General features: G+C 55.3%; 1 protein-coding gene across 2 annotated transcripts; it reads left to right on the forward strand.

Moving 5' to 3' along the window:
- Nucleotides 1-324: 324 nt before the first annotated feature.
- On the forward strand, nucleotides 325-21,932 carry pio (zona pellucida domain-containing protein piopio). Of its 2 annotated transcripts, XM_037236177.1 has the most exons (9): nucleotides 325-581; nucleotides 4,363-4,399; nucleotides 4,812-5,029; nucleotides 7,694-7,830; nucleotides 10,053-10,085; nucleotides 11,196-11,423; nucleotides 18,859-19,021; nucleotides 19,471-19,644; nucleotides 20,883-21,932. In XM_037236177.1, exons 3-9 carry the CDS (start codon nucleotides 4,910-4,912, stop codon nucleotides 21,090-21,092), a joined length of 1,065 nt encoding a protein of 354 aa, XP_037092072.1. In that variant the 5' UTR covers nucleotides 325-581; nucleotides 4,363-4,399; nucleotides 4,812-4,909; the 3' UTR covers nucleotides 21,093-21,932. The 2 variants fall into 2 exon arrangements, with proteins under 2 accessions (XP_037092072.1, XP_037092073.1); XM_037236178.1 differs by lacking the exon at nucleotides 10,053-10,085 and having other exon boundaries at nucleotides 326-581.
- The last annotated feature ends 112 nt before the right edge of the window (nucleotides 21,933-22,044 follow it).

Genomic DNA, 22,044 nt, shown 5'->3' on the forward strand with positions numbered 1-22,044 from the left:
TGCTGTCGACTATCCACCACCACCCGCTGATTCCCGCCACCTTGCATACGTCGGAGGGAGCGCCGGCTGCAGGTTGGGCAGAGGCGGCGCAAGCGGCGCCGACACGGCGGGCCGTCACGCCCTCCGTCGGACGAGTACGTCCGGCTCCAGCCTCACGGCAGTCCGGTGCTCGCCACCTCTAACCCCGCTCTCGCCCCGCCCCCACCCGGGGCTGGGAGCGCCCCTGCGCACGGCGCGCTCGCTCTTGCTGCGGAGCGGGCCTGACTCTGCGGCCGCGCCGCGGCGGCGCTGCTGTAGCGGCCACTTTTGCTTTCACCGTTGGCGGCGCGCGGCGGCTCAGTCGGGCCGAGGATGGTGCAGTGGAGGGGAGCGCTGTGCCGTAGCTGAGTCGACCGCACGCGCCGGAGGAGGGTGGACGTGTGGGCGGCGCTCAGAGCCACAGTCCTGCCGGTGACTGCTGCGGAACACCACCGCCCGACGGCAGGAGTGGGCGTCGGCAGCTGAACACGTCACCTCCCCACCGTAGCCGACCTTGACTCCGCTGACGTCATCATGCAGACTACACTGACCTCTCTGCTTTGGTAAGTGTTTCTAGGGACAGGCTTCTGCTGTTGTTGTGTTGGTCTAGCCAGCTGCAGCAACAACGGATCGGCGCAGAGTGGCCGGACGTCTGCTGTGCAGTGCGCGGCCTTTGTACCTGACTGTGACACGATCAAGTTCAAGCATTTCGCAATCCGAGTCGTGTCCGTCAGAGATCGCACCATTTCCGACGTGACTTGCCAAAACGGCATTCGCACCGTCGTCTGCGCGCCGGGCCCGTGGCGCGGCCCGGGTCTATCCACGACGGCGATGGCGTTGAACGTGCGTAGGAAAAGTGCAGCCGCAGGCACGGCGGCGGGCCGGCCGCCGTAACCTTGATCCTCCATGGCGCCGCAAATGGCTGCAGCGTGCGACCGGCGCCGCGGCGGTGGGAACAGCTCACCAAATTATGGCGCCGGCCGATCGGCCATGGACTTGGCCCGCCCGGTACCCTTGATCTGGTCTCGTTTTCGGCGGCGGCGGGCCGCGTGGCATTGTCGGCCGCAGGCGTGCCGCGAGACAGCGGCAGGTCGACCCCGGCCGTCGGACGCTCCGGCGAGGCGTGACTAGATGCCGGGAATGCACGCCGGCAGGGCACGTTCCATGCTGCATAGCAACGCCTCGTGGGGCGCGGCTCTATTCAGATGTCGGAGGAGGGGGTTAGAGGTGTTCCCTGTCATTCGACCGGTACATACTGCAATCTGATGAACGGATGGGATACCACAATGAGAAAAATTTTGATCAAAGCAAGAAAGATGATACACTGTGTAAGCAATAATATGCACACCGTGATAAATGAGCTTATTGACTAAAGTAAGCTTTATCTTTTGCAGCTGCACGCTCACTACGCATGTCAGTGAAGCTATTTACTTAGTCCTGCTACCAACGTCGACCTTGGACATTTTCGTACCTTGCAAGTGCGAATCCGTGTTCGTGTCTCTGACTGACTCACTTCACCACCTGCCACTCTCCATTCTTCTCTGCACCGCATCCTCTTAGGAAGTGACGCAAGCCAAACCTGAAACACAGGCGCGATAAGAGCTGTTCAGAATGGGCGTGTTCCCACGATGCCGGCGATCTAGCTTTGTTCGTTGTCAGACGGACATGGCTGATGAGCGGCTGTGGTGGAGCGCGACTGAATGCCAGGAATACGCTCCACGAGCCCATGCCCGGCACTGCGCAGTAATTCTGGCACAGGCGTCATGGTCAGGCGTCAGGCGTCTTCCTGCACAGGCGTCATGGTCAGGCGTCAGGCGTCTTCCTGCACAGGCGTCATGGTCAGGCGTCAGGCGTCTTCCTGCACAGGCGTCATGGTCAGGCGTCAGGCGTCTTCCTGCACAGGCGTCATGATCAGGCGTCAGGCGTCTTCCTGCACAGGCGTCATGGTCAGGCGTCAGGCGTCTTCCTGCACAGGCGTCATGGTCAGGCGTCAGGCGTCTTCCTGCACAGGCGTCATGGTCTTGCCGACCCTTCAACAGGAGGTGACCTCCGAAGACAAACCGTGGCTGCGTAAGTCTGGTCAAATCTGGAAATGCGATAAGGCTTGACATTTGTTCTAGCAATCTCAGCAAGAGTATGATAGACACATACTTACAGAAAAGGTACGCGTCAGTTCTTGATCATATATCGACGAAGGCCTTTATGAATCAAGTGGAATTAGACAGAGCAAAGTGTCGACAACATTTCCAGTCCCTTCTGGAAAAAGCATATTGCATCTCTTAGAGTACATCATGTGTGTGACTGAGACGCATCTGCTATATCGATCCCTATATGCGCAGAGATTTAGTGAGAAAATGGCGTGATTCAGTGATCGCACAATCTGCAACTCATTGGTATCATGGTGCCACCGCATGCAAAGTGCACAACTGATTTCCAGAAGCACAAAAGGCCACGTTAGAATTGCGTCTTGATCAGACGGCTTTGGTCTCTATGAGTAAACAGTAAAATGGCCGTGTAGAAATGCCTGCAATCAGGCTGTCGGTGTGCACGTTGTAGCTCATTCGACAGAGCTAACTGGAACCTATCATATGCAAAGTTTCCAGCCATTTCCCGCAGCGGGCTTGCCGTTACGAGTGAATCACACAGATCTAGACAATGCACCTAACAAGTGTCCAGGTAGTGTCCAGATGCATTCATCCAACCATTCAACCCAGCATTCACGTCAGCCCGACCCGTCTGGATCAGGACGATTGCTCATCCTTTTTGAAGATTCTGAAACACATCGATACCAAACTCTTCATAGAACTCCGCCGCTCTACGCTTGGCTGCTGTGATCATATTTATGTTGTCGTGGCCACGAACTGTGCTTTATTGTCAGTATCGTTCTTGACATAGTTTGAAGGTCAGGGTAGCGTCATCCACGTGCTTGACTCCGGACACAAATTCCAGTTGTAAAGGCATCAACAAAGAGGCCAAGGCCAGCGATGCAGCCTGGCCTCACTCTCGTGCTGCACGCAGTTCCTACTTTTGATATATTTTGGGTGCGCTAAAACCATGCGTGCCTTTCACTAATTTGCAGCCCTGGTTCGGAAGGCCTCAGCATGAGCAATGACTGATAGATACCCACTTTGATATTGCCTCGTGTTAGCCCATCTTGTGAGCCTTTGGTTTTATGCATTGTTCTATAGGCGTTGGTTTGACATGTATGCATAGCGGCGCCGACTACACATACCCGAATATACATCAATGCAACTAAAAAAATCGTACCCATGAATACAACATATAACGATATCGCTGCATTGAAATCAATACAACATTGGAACGGCCCACACGGGTGAGTTTGTGGACAGAGTACCGAACCAATTTCTGCGTGTTGTTTTCCAACCGAACCCACGAGTCGGGTAGAGCGATTACGATTCAAGGGACGACTCCCCGCCTCGTGACGTAGCGAGCCTCAGCTGCGGAAAGTCTTCTTGCGCTGTGCGATGCCTCGACACGCAGCAGCGTGCCAGCCTTTGGCCCTCTGCTGCCGGTTACCGTCAGACATTTCCACGCGGGTTTCAAGCTCTTGAAGACGAGTTTGCTAGCGATGATCTTGGACGCCGTCGTCCGATGCGTGTTATGCAATTGGTTTATTTGACTTCACCGAACTATAAGCATCAGCATAACTAAATGTTTGGCGGCCCGTAGGCGCTGCCCCTGTTTTCCTTCCCTCCAGGTGGCCTATGAGCCCTGCCCCGTGCTCACAGTGTTCCCAGGAGACCGGTGGCCCCTGCCCCGTGCTCCTCGTGTTCCCAGGTCGGCTGCCGGCGGCCGTTGCTCGTGTTCCCCGTAGCCCGTCATCCAAGGCGGCCGGCCGTTTGCCGCTTTTATGGCGGCCGTCGCGCATCCGGTGCGGCGCCGGGTTCTCAGGGCCGCGTCCAGTGAGTGACCGGCGTGCGAGCTCGGCGGGGTCGCGGCCGGTCAGAGCGGGTCACGGCTGCCGGCGGCCGGGGTCACGTGCCGGCGGCGCGGCGCGCTGACGGGTTGCAGCCCACGGCCGCGCTGGGAGCCGCCCGCCGTCAGTGACCCCGCCCTGACCCGGCTTGCAGGGCACCGCCCGTCAGGGTCACGGGGGACTGACCGGGCGGGCAGCGCGTGCCCGTGTCGCCGCTGAACCGTCCCGAAGCCATTCTCCACGGCGCATTGTACTGACTCACTGCGTATAATTGACACTCGGGAGGGGCAAGGGCCTTACGAGGACCTGCCGTTGTGGATGGCGGCGCGCCGATACGCGGACACGTCTGCCTAGATGCTAACGGTGTCTCTCGAAGATGTGTCTCATATGTCCGTCCCTCCTTTCAGGTCGTTGCCACCTCGGCCGTCGCCAGAGCTCAGAATCGTAAGTTTTCCGTTCGCCGCACAGTCTTTGATGTCGAATCTAATGAGCGCCGCTGACTGGAATGCGGCCTTGTCGGTTTGGCCACCTGCATCCACTTCCGGAAAGACATTCGGCTAGTGACAGATGGTACTGCCTTTCTCACGGAATTTTCAAGCCACTGGAGCGTGAGATCAAACTGTACCGTGATCTTCTCCTTCGTTGATTGGGAATGAGCTGCATACTACGGGATCCCAAATTCATCACATAGCCTGTAGATTGTGCATGAAGCGTATGATTGTTTCAGCATATAGTTTCTGCGTTCATAAAACAACTTGTAGATGGTTTGTGTTCACCCTTCATCCGACTTACGCACATTGCAGTACAAATTGTGCCGACGCGTGGCTCACCGTTTTTTCGGGGTTTGCGATTTCAGCACCTCTGCCCGTCAAAAGTCCTGTCACGGACGTGCGGATTGAGTGCAACAGCAACGACATCATCGTGTCCATCTTCACCAGCAACGCCTTCAACGGCATGATATACCCCAAGGGCCTCTCGAAGAACTCGTCTTGCATGACTGAGTACACGTCCAAGGCAGCCCCGGTTCAGTACAAGCTGCCGCTCCGCAGCTGTAACACCATGAGTATTGAAGAGGTGAGTGAGCCCGAAGGCCTGGTGGTGGACCAACCGCACATTCACAACACTGGATGGCTGGATGGGTCCATGCATAAATTAATTCATGTGATGCAATTTTGGTTTCCTGAATATATACATGGAACACTTAGGTGCGAACGTGAGATATTGCTGGACGTTAAAGGGCTCCTGATGCTGAGAAGGTTCTCAAGGGCGGGTTCAGTATAATTACTATGCATATTCTCTACCATCTTTGCTAGTAAAATCTTGAATAATTCCGATCTGTTTTGTTGTTTCCTGCAATAATCGAGATCTCTTCGTGTTAAAAGGTGCTGCCATTATGCATTAGTTCATAAAAGGCGGCGTTTCTTGTCCTCGAACTTATCTCGCTCAAAATAATCATATTACATGACCACCACCAAGGCATTTGGGCACATACGCACCACATAAACACATTCACACACGCATACAGGTGAGTGAACGCTTAGCATTTAGAAGCGACGGCCAGTGCAAAAACTGCCGGAGGTATAATCGATCTCCTGCAAAAACGTTCGTGGTATTCCTGGCTCGGCGAAGACCAAGGTCAACGTGCTATGGGGTGACGCTCGGGTGCCCGCTGTTAGCCCCCGTGACGCCGATGCTGGCGCGCCCAGAACACTGAAGCCTGCGCCTGTCCCGCAGAAACAAACTATTTCTGCCTACCTTGATTCTCGCCGTCAGCTTTTCCCTATTTGTAAAAAAAAGTCATTTAAAACATTTTGTGTTTATGGCGGCGATATGCAGGCGGTTCGTGCTTAACGAGAAATAAATACCGCATTCATGCGCCGCTACACACACTCGCACACACACACACACACACACACACACACACACACACACACACACACACACACACACACACACACACACACCCACACACACACACACACACACACACACACACACCACACACACACACACACACACACACACACACACACACACACACACACACACACTACACACACACATACACACAACACACACATACACACACACACCACATACACACACACACACACATATATATATATATATATATATATATATATATATATATATATATATATATATATATATATATATGTGCGTGGGCGTGTGGGTGTGGGTGTGTATGAGTATATTTGCACAGCGTATTTATATATTTGCACTTCACATGAGTCCTTGGCCAGAAAGGGCTGTTTGAAAATTAAGTTAAGTTCTTGTGTTTCAAGTGGATAGCCCCAACAGCTGGCAGCTACATAAAAAACAGAAGCAGAAAAGCGAGTGCGCTCATTTGCTTCTAATCGCGCTATGCATAATTTCATAACGACTTTTCCAGCCGACGTTGCGTGAGCGTGATTTAACTGAACTTCTCACGTAAAAGAACAAGGGTAACGGCAGCTTTATGACTCCACACCTCCCGTTGATGAGCAATCATTTAAAAACGCGGGCTCGTCAACGGTGAAATGATCACACCCTTTCGCGCCCGTCACAGTTCGCTTTCCGCAGTTTGCTGATGTCTGCCTGTGAGCGGTGGGAACTGCTCGGCTTTATCGCAGTCATCGGGCGCACGCGAACATTTAGTAGTAACGGCCGATGTTTGGACGTAACGCAACCGCGTGGTACACAGCCCGCACGAGTCTGCCGTTTTCCTGAATGGGAGGCTGCACATCAGTAGTAATACAGTTTTGACGGTCATGCACCATTTTTTTCTGATGGTGCGATATCGGCTGAATCTGTAGGTGCAAGAACAGTGAAGGGACAATGGCCTACCAAACCATTCGTGAAAATATGGCGTGGATTCTAGGTATGGTGATGCGTAACAGGTCCTCGCAAAGCATTGTGATGGGATGCTTTGGGTGGTAATGACATTGCTCACTCGCATCCAGTGCAGGATTTGGCTGTGCCGTGTTAACGCCTTTAGGACAACCACTACAGCCTTTGCATAACGTGACAACATTTACGTCCCTGCGTTCACTACCTATTCCTTTTCAATGCGCCTGAGACTGTACAGCGGCTATCGAACTGGGGAAGCGATCCAACCTGCTGCAGTGACGTAACAGTGATGTCACCCTTATGTGAGTGACATTGCCATATGTCATATTGCCACATTGGTTATGGTTATGCGGTATGGTTATGCTATATCGCAGCATGCGGCGGGAAGCCCATATGGGCAGCTTACATGTTGTTTTCTGAAAACGATGGCTTGCCTGGTGCACGGCCAATACCTTCTCAGCATCTTTACAATTACATAGTTCTACCATGACCATTCTGCAGGCCCTTCGCTTGCAGGTGCGGCCTCTTGTTTTTGTTTTACTTCCCCACATTCCGTCTCGAGAGCCCAAATCATGAATAAACAGGCGATGTTTGCACAACAGACCCCATCAGCCAGTCCAGCGAAAACAAGTTCCACCAGTCTGGCAAGTCAATAGCATGAGGGCGGTGCGAAATTCCAACAGCTTCTCTCACAAACAAAAGCTTCGCCTTGCAGCTATTTTGCATTCCTCTGCGACGCTCAAATGTGCGATAACGAATTTGTCGCCGGCGGCGAACTTGCTTTTGGTGAAGGGGACTGATGCGCTGTGCCTTCAACGTACCATTGACACGTATCGTCTCAGGCTGGCGTCATCAAAGTCGCGCTGATGTTCGCCTCTGTCACGGCAGGATCAAGACATCGAGTACTTCAACACCATTGTGGTGCAGCCGCATCGGAAACTGGTGACAAACCAAGGACGCGGTTACCATATTCGCTGCAAGTACCAGACCAGGGAGAAGGCCGTGGGCACGAACTTCAACGTTAGGTGAGACAGTTATCTAGCATGCTTTCGCAGGCACGAGCCAGTAGCAATGAGTTTTCTCGCTTGGCTGGCTGCATCCCTGGAAACTACTCGGAGAAAGTCAATGCATGATACCCGCATCACGCTGAGAACGCCACCCAGCGTAAGCGCATAGGCTCGGAGCAGATTAGTGCCGCGCTTAGTTGGCAAACAACGAGTGAGACCGCGACAGGACAGTGGCTGTCACCACTTGCTGCCACGTGGAGGCCCGCGCTTCCCGACCGGAGTTTTGGCTCCCTGGTGCTTATATCGAAGGCCAGCGCTCCATCACCAGGTGCACGGCGACGTGCGCCTCGTATGCCTTTACAACAAAGGAGGCGGGTCGCGGCTGACTGGGCCCGTCTCTCAAGCATGGCTTTCAGACCCCCACCGTGACGTCAGGGTGGCTGGGTCACCCGATACGACATTTTCCCGCAGTCTGGGCGACCCCGTGGCCCGACCGTGAAGTCGCCCTGCTGGCGGGCGTCCGTGGCCAGCCGTCCGTCACAAACCGCTCGCGGCTAACTGTGCCTCTCGCGCCGCGCCGTTACCCCGCGCTGGCTTTGGCGCTGGGCTTTGCGGGACCGCGCTCTGCTCTGCTACGCTTGCCGCCACTCCTGAATCAGAAACAATTAGCAAAACATGCGGCAACGGTGCGGGGCCAGCGGCGCAAGTAAAGGCTTCGCATTGTTCGCTTAGGGTGGGGCGGTAGAGCGGACGGGGGGGATCTGCAGCGAGATAGGTTGGCCGAAACGAGGGTTGGTGGGTCGGTAGGTTCTAGTGGTCTGCGGGCGGAGAGGGGAGGGGGGGGGGGGGAGGACGAGCAAGGCCGCTTCGATGCGCAATGTACAGTGAGTTGGGTGGCGCACGCAAGACGGGAGTAAACTGCTTGCTTGGGATGACCAACCGACCGTCCAGCCTGAGCTGCTCCCGTCAGCAGTACGGACATAAAGCCTATCTGATGGGTCGGGCGGGCCACAGAGGAGCGATAACAAAAGGGCCGTCGCCGAGCCCGGCTCGCAGCCCGCACGTCCCGCCTCCGATGGGCCCGATACTCGCGGCCGGCGCGAGGTCAGCTGACACGGCGGCCCGCTGCGCACCGCGCTGTGGTCGGCTGCAGTCGGCCAGGGTGCATGTGACCTGCACTGATGCCGGCTGCAGTCGGTCAGGATGCACGGCTGCAGTCTGCACGGCCCGGCCGTGGGTCGGTCGCTGTCGACTGTAGCTGCTCTGTCGGGCTGGACTCCGGTCGGCAGCAGTCTGTCGGGTCTGGCTGCGGCTGGCTGTGATGGCTCCCCTCTGGCTGGCTGGGCTGTGGTCGGCAGCAGTCTGTCGGGTCTGGCTGCGGCTGGCTGTGATGACTCCCCTCTGGCTGGCTGGTCTGTGGTCGGCTGCAGCCCGGTGGACTGGACTATGTTCGGTTCCGGTCCCGCAGGCCGGCCTGTGTTCGGCTCCAGCTGTCAGACCGCTGTCGGCCGGCCGGGCGGAGCCGGTGGGCCGCCGCGGTGACGCGCCGGGCCGGGGCCACCGCCGTGCTGACGGGCCGGGGCCGGGTCGGCCGGGGCGGAGGTGGATGACCGCCAGCCGGTCCGGGATGCCACTTCTTCGGGCGACCCACCCTGGCGCTGGCAGTGTCGCCGGGCCGCGACGCGGCGAGCTACGAATGGAATTTGTGGACTGCGCCGACTAACGTGGCGACGGGACTCGATGACTCACGCGGGGTTTGTGCCAAGGCAGGGACGCGATCAATACGCGACGAAGCGCCGGTAATGTCGTGACGAAATAGTCATCTAACTGTAACAGATCCGACTTCCCTTGCCAGTTAGCGGTAAAAAACGCATGCTGGGGGGACTAATGCGTTATCAGGTTTGCAACACCAACGGGAATCCGCCGCCTGTCGACACAAACATCCCTCGCTCCGAAACGCATCCGCTCTTCATCCTGTTTGCGAGCGTAGGCTTCATTAGCTTAGAGCAGCAGCAGCGCGCACGTGCCCTCACCAGCCTCCGCTGAGCACCGCCGCCTCGCTTACCGCACCGCCAAATCGGGCGATCCAAGGGTGCCGGGCGGGCGACGCTGCCGGGCTGGCGGCTGTGATGCAAGCCCGTGCAGGGCTGGGGCCAGCGCGGCGACCCGGCCGGACCGTCCTTGGGTGGCGGGCCGGGGCCAGCGCCCACCTGACATGACATGACATCCTCTCCCGACAGCGGCGAGTTTCCAGAGCTGCGCGATGGAGCGAGGTACGTGGCGGCGGCGGCCACCGGACGCGCGGTGACCCGTGCTCCGGCGCGCATGACCGGCCCGTGACTAACCAACTTACGCACGGCTGTGTTTCAGTCACGAGCGAGAGGCGCCGCCGCCCCTGTAGCGCCGCCGGACGCCGCCGTCTGGTGGCCGGCGGAAGCTGTCGTCACCGTGTTTGTGTTGCTTGACTTCTTGGTGGGCTGTACACGGTTTCCGGAGCGTTGCTGCAGCAGCGGGTGGTGCTCGGATGGCCTCGACAGGGCTTCAGAGGTTGACTCTTCCTAATCTGTCTCTGTGTGGAAGGGCCCCTGAAACCCGGGCGTGCGTCCTTGCCGGCCCTCCAAATAAGGATGGCGCGATGCGTCCTGTACTCTCGAGTCATGACAGCGGGGAGGGTGCCATGAGCTGAGAGCCAAATGCCTTTGCTGCAGCTGCCTGGGTAATAACGCGTCAACGTATGGAAGTTCAACCTTGCTTGGGCACACTGGGCGAGTCCCATTTGACACTGTTTGTGTAAAAGCAATATAGAGTCAGAGTTACGTTAACAGTGCAGCATTTATAAATCCATTTCTTTTGATCGGTCCAAAGCAGCGCTCTCTGAAAGGCGGTCTGCGCCAGTCGGCCGTCCTTCTGCGACCCGCCCAGTCGCGCTTTGCTGATAACGGGGAGTCGCGCTGTCCCCGACCGTCCCGTCGGACCAGCCAGGGTCAGCGCCGGCCGGCTCGACGGCATCCACGCCCCGCCACCGCGGCGATGACTCACCGTCACCAGACTGCCGCGGTCGGAGGGGCCATCTGTTTCCTGCACCAGCCGTGAATGTTGTCCAAGTCCGTGTTGTATGTATCACATCTGGCATGATCCGGAGGTGTGGCGGGGTGCTCCATGTGCTCCTAACCCATTAACAACCGCCGGCACCTTTTGGTGTGCAGAATGTTACCGCTGCTCCATAAACCTGCCGTTTTGATTCGACTGTAACCGCTCAGCTGCAGAAGTGCACCAGTGCTGTAACTGGCCGTGACGCCTGCAGTGGTGTCTAGCTCGCGCGCGACCCCGGCCGTCTACGCCACCGGCGTCTCCGTCTGACCGGTGTGGCGCCGCCGTTGCAGCCAGCTGGGCACCACTCCGCTGACAGCCACCGCCCCCATGCCGAGCTGCACCATGCGCATCTACTCCAACTCCGAGGAGAAGACGGTGGCAGAGAACGTCAAGATCGGCGACCCGCTGACGCTGGACATCGCCATCGACGATCAGGACATCTACGGCCTGAAGGCGGTCGACTGTATCGTGCGCGACGGGCTCGGCTGGGGCGAACAGCCCCTCATCAACAAGGAGGGGTGAGTGCCGCGTGAGATGGCCCGTCAGTACGACACCGCGTGTTACCACGCGTGTCTCGTCGTTGAAATCAGCGGTTCCAGGCGACAAAGCTGTGGGACTGTGGGGACTGCAGATTTGCATCCACAAATAGCCAAGAATGTAAGAATGTCGGAAAGCTGGGAGATCAGCATCATCCTTAAAGTCCATTTTTTCAGCTCATCACCCTAGAGCCAACATCACATTTCACAGCAAAGGATGACAGGAAGGTGAGCGCCTACGGACCCATACTCCTGTACCGATGCCAGTAATTGCCTGTACTTACATGGAGCTTTAAGAATGCGTCATTGCATTATCAAAGCGTTTTTCTATCTCGTTTTCTGAGTGGACCTCGCTGTCCAGCATCTGATACACTTTTCCGAATTCGTCATTCGTAATGGGAAAATCCTTCCAAGTGAAAATGAAGCACATGATCCTCTACTTGCCTGTCATTTCCAAGACTGGTATTTGGTTCATCAAACACGCTTGTTGCTAGTGCTCCTACGCTAGAAGCGTCCTGCGTGTCAAAAATACCCGACCGTCCTTCAGCACCGCACGCCATGCAGACATGATTCCGCGTCCCCTGGAACGCCCCATCCAGTCCTGCAGTCGCGCTTCCGTGAACTGCAGTGAGATGGCTCACCGGACTGGCTCCAGTGCAGCCGACAGGTCTGCATCTGCGTCAGCAGCTGGGAGGCAGCACCGACGGGCCCATGCGACGCGCGGGATAGGAACATGGGACGTGCGAGACGGGTCCGAGGAGAGCGAGCCAGGTCCGGGGAGTACAAGACGGGTCTGGGGAGTACAAGACGGGTCCTGGGAGTGCAAGACGGGTCCGGGGAAGTGCGAGACGGGTCTGGGGAAGTGCGAGGTGGATTCAAGGGATACCCGAGGTGAGAACGCCCTAACATTTTAACCGGACTGGTAGTATATCTATGCAGCTCATAGCTCCTCAAAAGAAGTTATGACATTGTGAATGAGCTCCGATAGACAGCAATATGTTGATAGAACGGTGAATAGCCGCAAAATTAATCAATAACTGTAGATTCAGGATTAACACTACCCTGCGTGAGATGTGAATCAGGTCGTAGAAAAAGGTGACAGGCGTTTACGTTTTACCCGTTCTTTTTATCACTTTTCTTTTTCAATCGCTCGAGGCAGATGTTTGGTCTATTTTTACTGCCTTTCACGATGTTCTGGTGATCCAGTGATAAAACGAGGGGAACAACCTAGCATGAATGTCATAAAAAGATGAGCAGGTGGTAACTGACAGACACGCAGCTGCTGAAAAAACCACAACAAGGCAGCAAAGGCAAAAAGCAGGCCGCTATTCAAGCATAATCTCTATGTTCCTCTTACTGAATTAAGACGTGATATATGTCGATGCTTGATATCATGACACCTGTACATATGGCTTTACTACAGGTATCCGACAAACTGTATCCCAAGCTCAACTAAACATTCGGTGTTTTTGCATTCAAAAGTTTTGAAACGTCTCCAGGTGATGTGAATGATCTGCAGCGAATCGCCGAATCCTGCAGATCGGTGCGCCTGATTGACGCCCGTTGCAGCCGCGGGTCAATTTGTGGTGCGCCCGGGCAAGAGTTCCGGAACCCCGGCATGTGACCGGAGCACCCCGGTCAGACTGGGCGCGTGCATTGGCCGGCGCAGTCACGGGGTATGCCGCTGACTCACGGTGGTCGGAGGCGGCCGGCTCCGGAAACATCGCGCCGCTCCCCATCCCAGACCCGGCAGGGGGGATGAGACTTCATCCACCCAGTGGAGGGCGGTGAGGTGGGTGGCTCGCGCGCCCACAGCTAACAGCTGCTCCACCCGTGGGGGGAGGGGATGTACCCCGCGCCAACGGCAGCAGTAGCGAGGGGGACGGCTCCACCACGCAGCTTCTGAGAGACCTTGACGTCACTGAAGGTCATCGGGATGGGATTACTGGAGACGACTCAGCACTGCCGCATGCCCAGCGACACATCTGGGAACATTTTACGTCGTTCCTCGGTTTAGCGGACGTTGAAGGTTAAGGAATGTTCTCGGAAGAGGATGGGGTAGATTAAAAGGCTCAAACACAGACATCTCGCGGAAACGGTGGTCATCTCCAGTCATTCATGACGGAGTAAAGGATGTCCCAGGCGAAACTAATCTTAAATCAGTAGTCAGGCAGGCGAATCATGTGGCATTAAGCCTTGTGCGTCGCTGCAGATGGAAGACAATATATTTTGATTTGGGCGCTCACAGAAGGCCTGCACAAAGTTGAAAAAAACATCGAGCCACACCAGATTGCCACGTTATGGATTACGAAACAGCGCAGGAACTTTTCTGAAAATTTTGAGTTGAGGGGAGGGAAAATGCCTACGACATGATCGATCTTCGACACCGGTCATGACTCGGACGTGGGCTCGGCTGTCCTTCGCCAAAATTCCGAATTTTCTTCGGACTTACGCTACACTATTTTTGCGTTCAGTTGAAAATTACAACGTAAATGTAGTAAATTGGTTGCAATATATGACGGGGTGAGAGCGCGGCTAACACAGCTGTACGCAGGCAGAGCAGAGGAGAGAGGGGGATATCTGTTCATTGGAGATGGGAATTTCACCGACTGAAAAGACAGTTCCCTGACATAACATGACCCTGAGACATTGTCTGATCAGTGGCTGCGCCATTATAATTCGAGCCTACTTTGACCAGTGCGCCTTTCCTGTCGGTGCAGGGCACGTTGTGGCACCCGGTTCCGAGACAGCGGTCGGCAGGTGTCCGGGGGCCGGCGGCCGGCGGCCGGCGGGGAGAGAGGGCGGGCTGCCGCGGGAGGGAGAGTGGGGAGCTCAGGGCGGGCGCCGCGCCGCCTCTGACCTTGGCCGGCGCTGTGCGGGCGGCCGGGCCTGAGACGGCCGGCCCGGTCCAGCCGTGTCGTGCCCGGTCCCGTTAGCGGACCTGCAACCGGCCGGACTGAAGCGGCGCAAACCGCTGGTCCGCACCGTCGGACCGGACGTCGACGCCGGGCGGCGGCACGCCGGGGCGCATCCCCAACGAAATGTTGAATGGGGTGGGGTGGGGTGGGTGGGAACATGTCATAAACACGTTTCATATTAGCTGGCCGCCGGTGTATCGACTAAGGCGCGTCGTTTGGTGCACATTTTGTTGTGCTTTAAGCGAGCAAAGATGTTTTTTAGCGTGTCTGTGGCCACCAACGGACAAGTATTGCATTTTATTGATCCGTGGGTCACGATGCTCTTAACCTGATGCCGGTAACCACATGCTCCATATATGTTAACCTTTGGTAAATCGGCTGCTCTAAGTCGAATGACATGCTTTTGTGTTGCAATCTCACCCGGAAAATATTGTTTAGTATGTCAGCAGTCAAAACGGATAAAGTCTGCTTTTTGCGTTCCACCGCAGTGGGTCAAGATATATAAATTCTGCATTTGCCTGCACGTTTTCCCCGGGAAATTGAAAACAGCGCGTCGATCAGTGCACTTCGTACAGGGAACCATGTAAGAAAAGCTTTTTGGCAAGTCAGCAGCCAAAGACGAACGGCTTCAACTTGTTGACCCGCCGGTTGTGACGTTCATGACCCACGTTTTCCATAGTTGTTTTGCTTCGGTGTATACACTTTTTTGCAAGTGCGGCACGGAAAGATGACTTTTGAGCTTGCCAGCATCTTAGTACTTCCCTAAAAATAAGATACTTGATTACCCTACCATTCGCTTTTAAAATAGGCCCTTATATCTATGGGCCTATGGGTATGGGTTGAAGTGACTCCCCTCGGCTCATGCCACCTCCGATGCTGCTTGGAACGCTTGGGGAATTGAGTTCCGCTGTCGAACGAGGGGGGACCCGGCTCTAAGGAAACGGAGAACAGAGAGAGAGAGAGAGAGAGGGGAACGGAGTAACCCCGTTAGTGAACACGGGTCGCTTGCCGATAAGCGCCCCGTGAGCCGAAAAGGACATAGCCATGGCCCTGAAATGTCAGTCGAGTGCCAGTCACGCACAGTTCAATGCACATTGTGTAGGTGCATGACTGTGCTGCGCGGATGCCTGGCTGGAGTAAGCACGGCGCACGTCTAGCATGGGGGGCGCTTTGCCCACCGGCCGCCAGTTGATCTGTAAAAAATCCGCCGCCGTAATCCTGTCTCCAGCTGCTTGACCGCACACCCGAGCGAGACAACTCCGGCGAAAGTGCAAAAGCGGCGCTACATCCTCGTCGACGAAACGAACGTAGTAGTGCCGCATTGTGAACTGTAAAGCTACCGTATGCAAGGGACAAACCAGACAGCAATGCACGACTTCAATGGGCTACTATTGCCATCACAGGGTCTGTGTCCCGAAGTCCGCACCTTGAGGTCTTCAACAGACTAAGCTTCTCCGTGACGTCCTCAGGGCATGTGCTAATTTTCCCGCGCTGGGGGTCCGCGTTCAGTGCCACTAGTAGAGGCCCCTGACCAACAGTGATCAGGCTCGTTACAGTCTCAAGAGGCTCCAAATGGCGTAAATGGCCGTCTGAATAACATTCAGGAGGCCTGGCCCTGTCCTAGCTTGGCTAATGAACACACCGGTCCGCACGGTCCGCATGCTCGGTATCTGCTGGGGCCCTTTATTTAGTGCCAGGGGGTCTAACCCACAGAGTGGCCCTGTCATTGTCTCAGAATCACTACAGTGACGTTGGAAACTCCACGATAAACATCCCTGAGCTCTGGCTCTATCTTTCTTTGGTTGGTGGGCCCCTGTTTGGCACAGGGTCCTCTGTCCGGTCTGGTACTGGGGCTTCTGCTCAGTAACTCTCGGACTTTCAAGCCGAGAGAAAGAGAGAAGCTCCCTCTTTTTCTTGGAGACCTCCGAGGGACGCAAGAGCATGCTCTATGGCTGGCATGCGAGGGCCATGGCTTTGTATTTGTCCAGCTAATTGGACCCACAGCCAGCATGGACCCCTGTCAAGCATCAGTGCTAGACCTCTGGCCCCTCGATTCTTCAAAGGTTCCGGGCAAGGCCAAATGAAGCTACCTGATTAACATTCTGGGACTTTGGCTTTGTCTCTGTTCCACAGATGGGACACCGACTGGTACTGAACGGTGTCCCGTGCCGGAGCCCCCGACCAAAAGAAGGACCCTTTGATGTTCCATACTTGACCGGCAAGTCCTCTCTGTCGGTCCGAAGGGCCGTCCGAGGTGCCCCCGGGTCATCGATATTGGGGAGAGGCACTACAGCGCCCCCCCCCCCCCCCCCCCACCCACCTTGCATGCCTTCCTGGAGGACGTTAAGTGCAGAGCGCCGAGAGAGGCGCCCCTGCCTCAGCGGGGCGGGCCGGGCTGGTTTGCAGACTGCAGAGGCTGTCTGCCCGTCTTATGCACGAGACAGACAGGTTGCAGAGAGACTGAGCGTATGCTCCGGCCGCCTCTAAGCGCCCCAGGCACCGTCGTGCCGCGCTGTCTCGGCGCCCCACACGCCTGGGACGACTCTCCGGAAACTCCGCAGCACCGAGCCTTCGTGCCGTGTTCCTGGGTCGCCATCGCTATTTCTGCGACGAGACAAACTCCCTGTCACGAGGGAGTCAGCCATCCGTGGTGTCTCGAGCCGACGCGCCCCGCAGCCAGCCGTGGCGCCCGTAGCGCGCCGGACGACGCCGACGCGGTCACCAGCCGGCCGGAAAGCCCTTCCTCGGCACAACGAGCGCGCCTGAGCCTGAGCCTGAGCGTGATCTGGCAGTGAACGCTCGGGGGACATCCTGCCTGCTGTCTCAGCCGGCAGCAGTGCGAGTGATAAGACTGCCTCTCCGACGTTTCGACTGTCCCAAATTTGAATTCGCTTCCAGTCAAACAAATTGCGGAAGCACAATTGGATTTCAACCGGAGGACAGCATGGTTGCAGCCGCAAACACACACACACACACATTATATATATATATATATGTATATATATATATATATATATATATATATATATATGCATATATATATATATATATATATATATATATATATATATATATATATATATGCGTATGTACAGGCTAGGATGAAACCGACATCTGCCGACGTTATTGCTTTTGGTGCAAATCGGTGATTACTTACACCTACACGCTTATCTACCACCACATTTTTCATTGAGACACAAGGTGGGAGTGCGATAGGCAAGTCGCGTCGTATCACTGTCATAAGCTTGCCTTAGCTTTCCAGGTAGATCATTATTTTAAAAGAATAACTAAATCGCGCTGACAATGACAAGGTTTCAATGCGAATGCAAGAGACGAAAGGCTTCCGATGAGGTTGTCAAAGTCAAAGGATCAAGCAAGGTCGAATCGCTACAACTACACGCGGAGCATCGGGGTTGAATGAATGCTATATGTTATAATCCACTGCGGACGATGGTCTTGCCTCGAGCTGACACAGGGAGTCAAAAGCATGCCACAGAAGATATAAACTTCTATGCATAACCTTAAATCAAATTCTGTAAGACTGACTTCAAAAATCTAGATTGGCTGGTCTCAGAAAAATAGCGTCCAGCGGAAGAAAGAGAGAGAGAGAGAGAGAGAGAGAGAGAGAGAGAGAGAGAGAGAGAGAAGTAGAGAGAGGTAGAGAGAGAGAGAGAGAGAGAGAGAGAGAGAGAGAGAGAGAGAGAGAGAGAGAGAGAGAGAGAGGCGGAGGGAGCGAGATGAGAGAGAGAGAGCGAGAGAGGGTGGAGAGGAGAGGAGAGAGGGGAGCTGGCCTTCCAGAATATGCCTCTGTCCTGTCGTCATGCGACCGACCATCAATGCGGTCCTGGCCGGCCAATGATTTGTCTGACGGCCAGCATTGTACTCGGTGCGAGGCTGGTTCAGTGTCGGCCACATTTTATGCTGAACTCCTCGTGAGGGAACAGCAATGTTTTGGTCCCGGGTTTTGCAACTGAGTTTGGCCCGGGTCAGCGAGATGCACATCAAAAGTGTGAAAGTGTGCTTTTCAACTTGGTTTTGTATGCAGAAGTCTCAACATCCGTGACCTGGGCTGGCCTTCTTCGACCTCCCCTACCCTCCCAGCCTCCTTCGACCTTCCTCACCCACCCAACCTCCTTCGACCTCCCCCCACCCTCCCAGTCCATTGAATGTGATATGTATCGCAGAAGCGAGGGCAGGATCATTACGCCTCCGAGCACAAGCTGCCTCACAGAGTCGGCCCACTAAACGACTGATTGAGAGAGACCATACAGTGTGGACCACAAGGACAGGCGGCTGTAGTGTTACAGCAACTGATTGCCTATGTTCTCCGCAACAAAAATCCCAGACAAAGACCCCGATACATACTTGTCTGACTTGCACATTCATAGAGGCTCATTCGCCAGCTGTTGGCGCTAAAATCTTGCTAGTATATCTGTGATGATTGCACTGTGGGAAAAAGAGACCCGCCATTTGACTGAATGTGTCGCCTCCTTCCTCAGCTGCCCAGTCGACTATGAGATTATGGGGCCGTTCACCTACAGCGAGAGCAAGACCAGCGCCAAGGTCAACTTCCAGGCGCACAAGTTTCCCTACACGGCGTCGGTTTACTACCAGTGCAACGTTCGGCTGTGTTTGAAGCACACTGGAGGATGCGACGATGTGGTAAGTTGTCTCGCAAATTCCAGATTGGTCATCGAAAATTGCCTCTCGTGAAAATTGTATAATTTTCTGGCTAAAGGTGACCCATATGAATCCTCACCGTTGTGGGTATAGTGTGTTGCTCCAGAAAAATAGATATTCTGCCAAATGTAATAAAACAGACAGTGCGAAATCACTCAGCTCGTGCGCCCAACTCTAAAGGCATGAATAACGCGCCATGCAGTGGCTATGTAGCAGATGCAACCGTCTCAGGATGTTGTTGTTTTTAGAGCGTGGTGGCACCATCGCTGAGCTTGGCTTGACATAGCGGCTGTAGATCCCCTGCTCGTGGATCATCTTCAGCCAGATCAGCCCCGTGGTCGCTGCCTCATGACCCTACCGGCGGAGCGCCTCCAGCTGCGTCTGACCTGCAGAATCGACGCTCCCTCCCTACCGCACTGCCCCTGTTTCAGCCCCCCGTCTGCGCGGACGGCACGAACCTGCGCCGCCGCCGCCGCGCCGTGGAGAACGCCACCGTCACCGACCTGGAGACGGACGAGGAGCCCGTCATAGAGGTGTTCAGCGGCCTCTACGTCAACGAGGGCGAGGAGCTGCCCGAGGACGACCCCGCCAACCGGCCGTCGCGGGTGCGTGGCAGGCGAGACCGCTGGCCAGCGTGCGGCACGCTCGAGCACTGCATTGCTGCGCTATCTCGGCTGCAGACGTGTTATTCGGATGCGTGTGCAAAACGGTATAAGGCTGCTTGTTAAGAGTCGAGAAAACGTGCAGCAAGGTGCACAATATCTCCGCTTACAGTTAGCACCATTCCCACGAAATGGCAACCTACCGTTTACGTTTGAAGGCATTTTGAAGCGTTTTAAAATGGAGGGTATGAGCCAGCGGTGCGTTGAGTTTCTATAGAGATAGGCGTCATGACGTCACTGCACTACTCAATATGCGTCGTATAGAAAGTCGATGGTAACGGTTGCTAGGACAAGATCATGGTGGGTTCCGGCAACGAACCACAGAGCCTACACAACACGGACCACACCACTTACGATAGCGGTGATGGAGTAACGCCTCCGTGCATTTCAGTAACAACGAACACTTGTTCTACACATGCCGATCATAAGGTTCAGAACAACACACCCCCACGCTCCGGCAACACACGCACCAGGCATTCAAGCTCGGTTTTTGTTACAGCGCGGCAGCATTTACGTGTAGCCAACCTCCAGCGAAGAGCACAAAAACGAGTGTCGGGAGGATTACCCCTATTTGTGTGCGTGCGCATGCGTGCTTGTCCTGACGGGCAGCCATGATAATGGTAATTTAGAGCTGAAGCGGACGGGATCCAGCGGTGGTAACGGCTGCGTGCTCGTGGGGCCAGCCGTGTGGATAGGAGAGTTAATCTCGATATCATCATTCAAACACGGACTATAAATTATCAAACATGATGACGCTAAGATAAAAACAGCCAGGTGTGTGATCACACGTCTCACAAAGCATCTCTCGCATGCCAGTTACGTCGAGCCGAATCATGGCAGCAAACATGCTCGTGAATAGGCCTTCACACGATATCGTCCTGCCGCTTTAAGCGCTCACTCCATGCGGCACATCTCAGTTTTGGATGGGTCAGGACGGATCATCTCGGTTATGGGCCGCATCCTGACTCTCGGACAGTCAGGAACTTTACCACTGAAGGTGGGGGTAGTATGTGTGTAGGGGAGAGGGGGGGGGGGGGGGGCGATAGCGAGACCTTCTGCCTCAACCGGGATTTGGCGCGATACGATTTTCGCGTTGTAAGCGACAGACGCCCTAAAAAAACCCTTGTTGTTCCATCGTGAGGGTGCGCTGACTTCTCTGTCACTTGTCCCGGCTCCGGCAGAGAGACCTGGATGATGACGACATCCTCTGCATCTCACCGCGGACGTTCGCCATCGCCATCGCCATCGTCGGCCTGCTGCTGATGATCGCCGTCGTCGTGGCCATCATGGTCATCATCAGCCGCCGCCGCCGCCGCAAGGATCTCTCCACCACGGGCAGCTCCATCTACTCCGGCCCCTACACTAACACCGCTTACTCGCACTCCAGCTGAGCGGCGCGGTCGGCGGACGTAACGCCATCTATACAAGTGGCTGGCGTCGTCTATATAGATGGCGCTAGTGCGGAAGACTGCCGCGCAGGTGGCATCAGTGTGACGGGCGGCGGCGCGCTGTTCGCGTCGACCTCCGAAGCGTGCGTGGATGCCCGCTCTCGTCTGCGTGTCGTGTCTCTTGAATAACGGAGCCCAGACAGGGGTTCAACGTCGGCGTGGGTGTCACGTCACGTGCCCTGCGCCGGTCGTTTGTCGTCAACCGGTGGCTGGCCTGCGCGGACTGGCCACTGGCTGACGCACGCGAACGGTCATCTCTTCCGTGTGTGGATGGGGTGCGTTTGCTCCCAGCTGGGCTCCCTCGTTCTCGAGACACCGCTGAATGTCCTGACGAAGTGCCGCTGTTGTGAGTTGGCGGTTGTGCCGGCAGGTCGGACCTGCGCTTGCTCTCTGGCCGGCGATACTCATGGCGGTGAACAGGGACAATGGCCTCTGCCATCGAATGACAGTGAAACTGTTAAATTGCGTTGGATAAGTTCGATGATGCGTACGTAATGGGGAATATGTGTGATGAAAGGCGCTACAGTATTTAGCCACTGCTGGAATGACCGAAATACAATTTTTGGTGGCATTTAATCATATTCTTTCGCCCCTAAATATCTCAAGGACGATTGCGGGACGTCGTCTGCTAAATCAGACACTGTTACTGTTCTCATGTTCTTTGTTTACGCATGTACGCCAAAGAACGGGCATCGAAGAGCGAAAGAACATTCGCCGCTCCTGTAGTTGTCTCACTGTAGATATTCATTTGCCTAATATGTTGAATAAACGATTTGCCCTTTTGTAGGTAACTCCTTGTTTTCCTGTAGACGCCGAGATGGGGTGCAAGTAATCCACACGGCTGCGTAGATGTCTGCGAGGAGTTGGAGGTTGCATGCTGTGTTGCGTTATCGGT

This window comes from Pollicipes pollicipes, unplaced genomic scaffold, assembly GCF_011947565.3.
Source record: "Pollicipes pollicipes isolate AB1234 unplaced genomic scaffold, Ppol_2.1 Scaffold_7261;HRSCAF=8764_pilon_pilon_pilon, whole genome shotgun sequence".
NCBI classification, from domain to species: domain Eukaryota; kingdom Metazoa; phylum Arthropoda; class Thecostraca; order Pollicipedomorpha; family Pollicipedidae; genus Pollicipes; species Pollicipes pollicipes.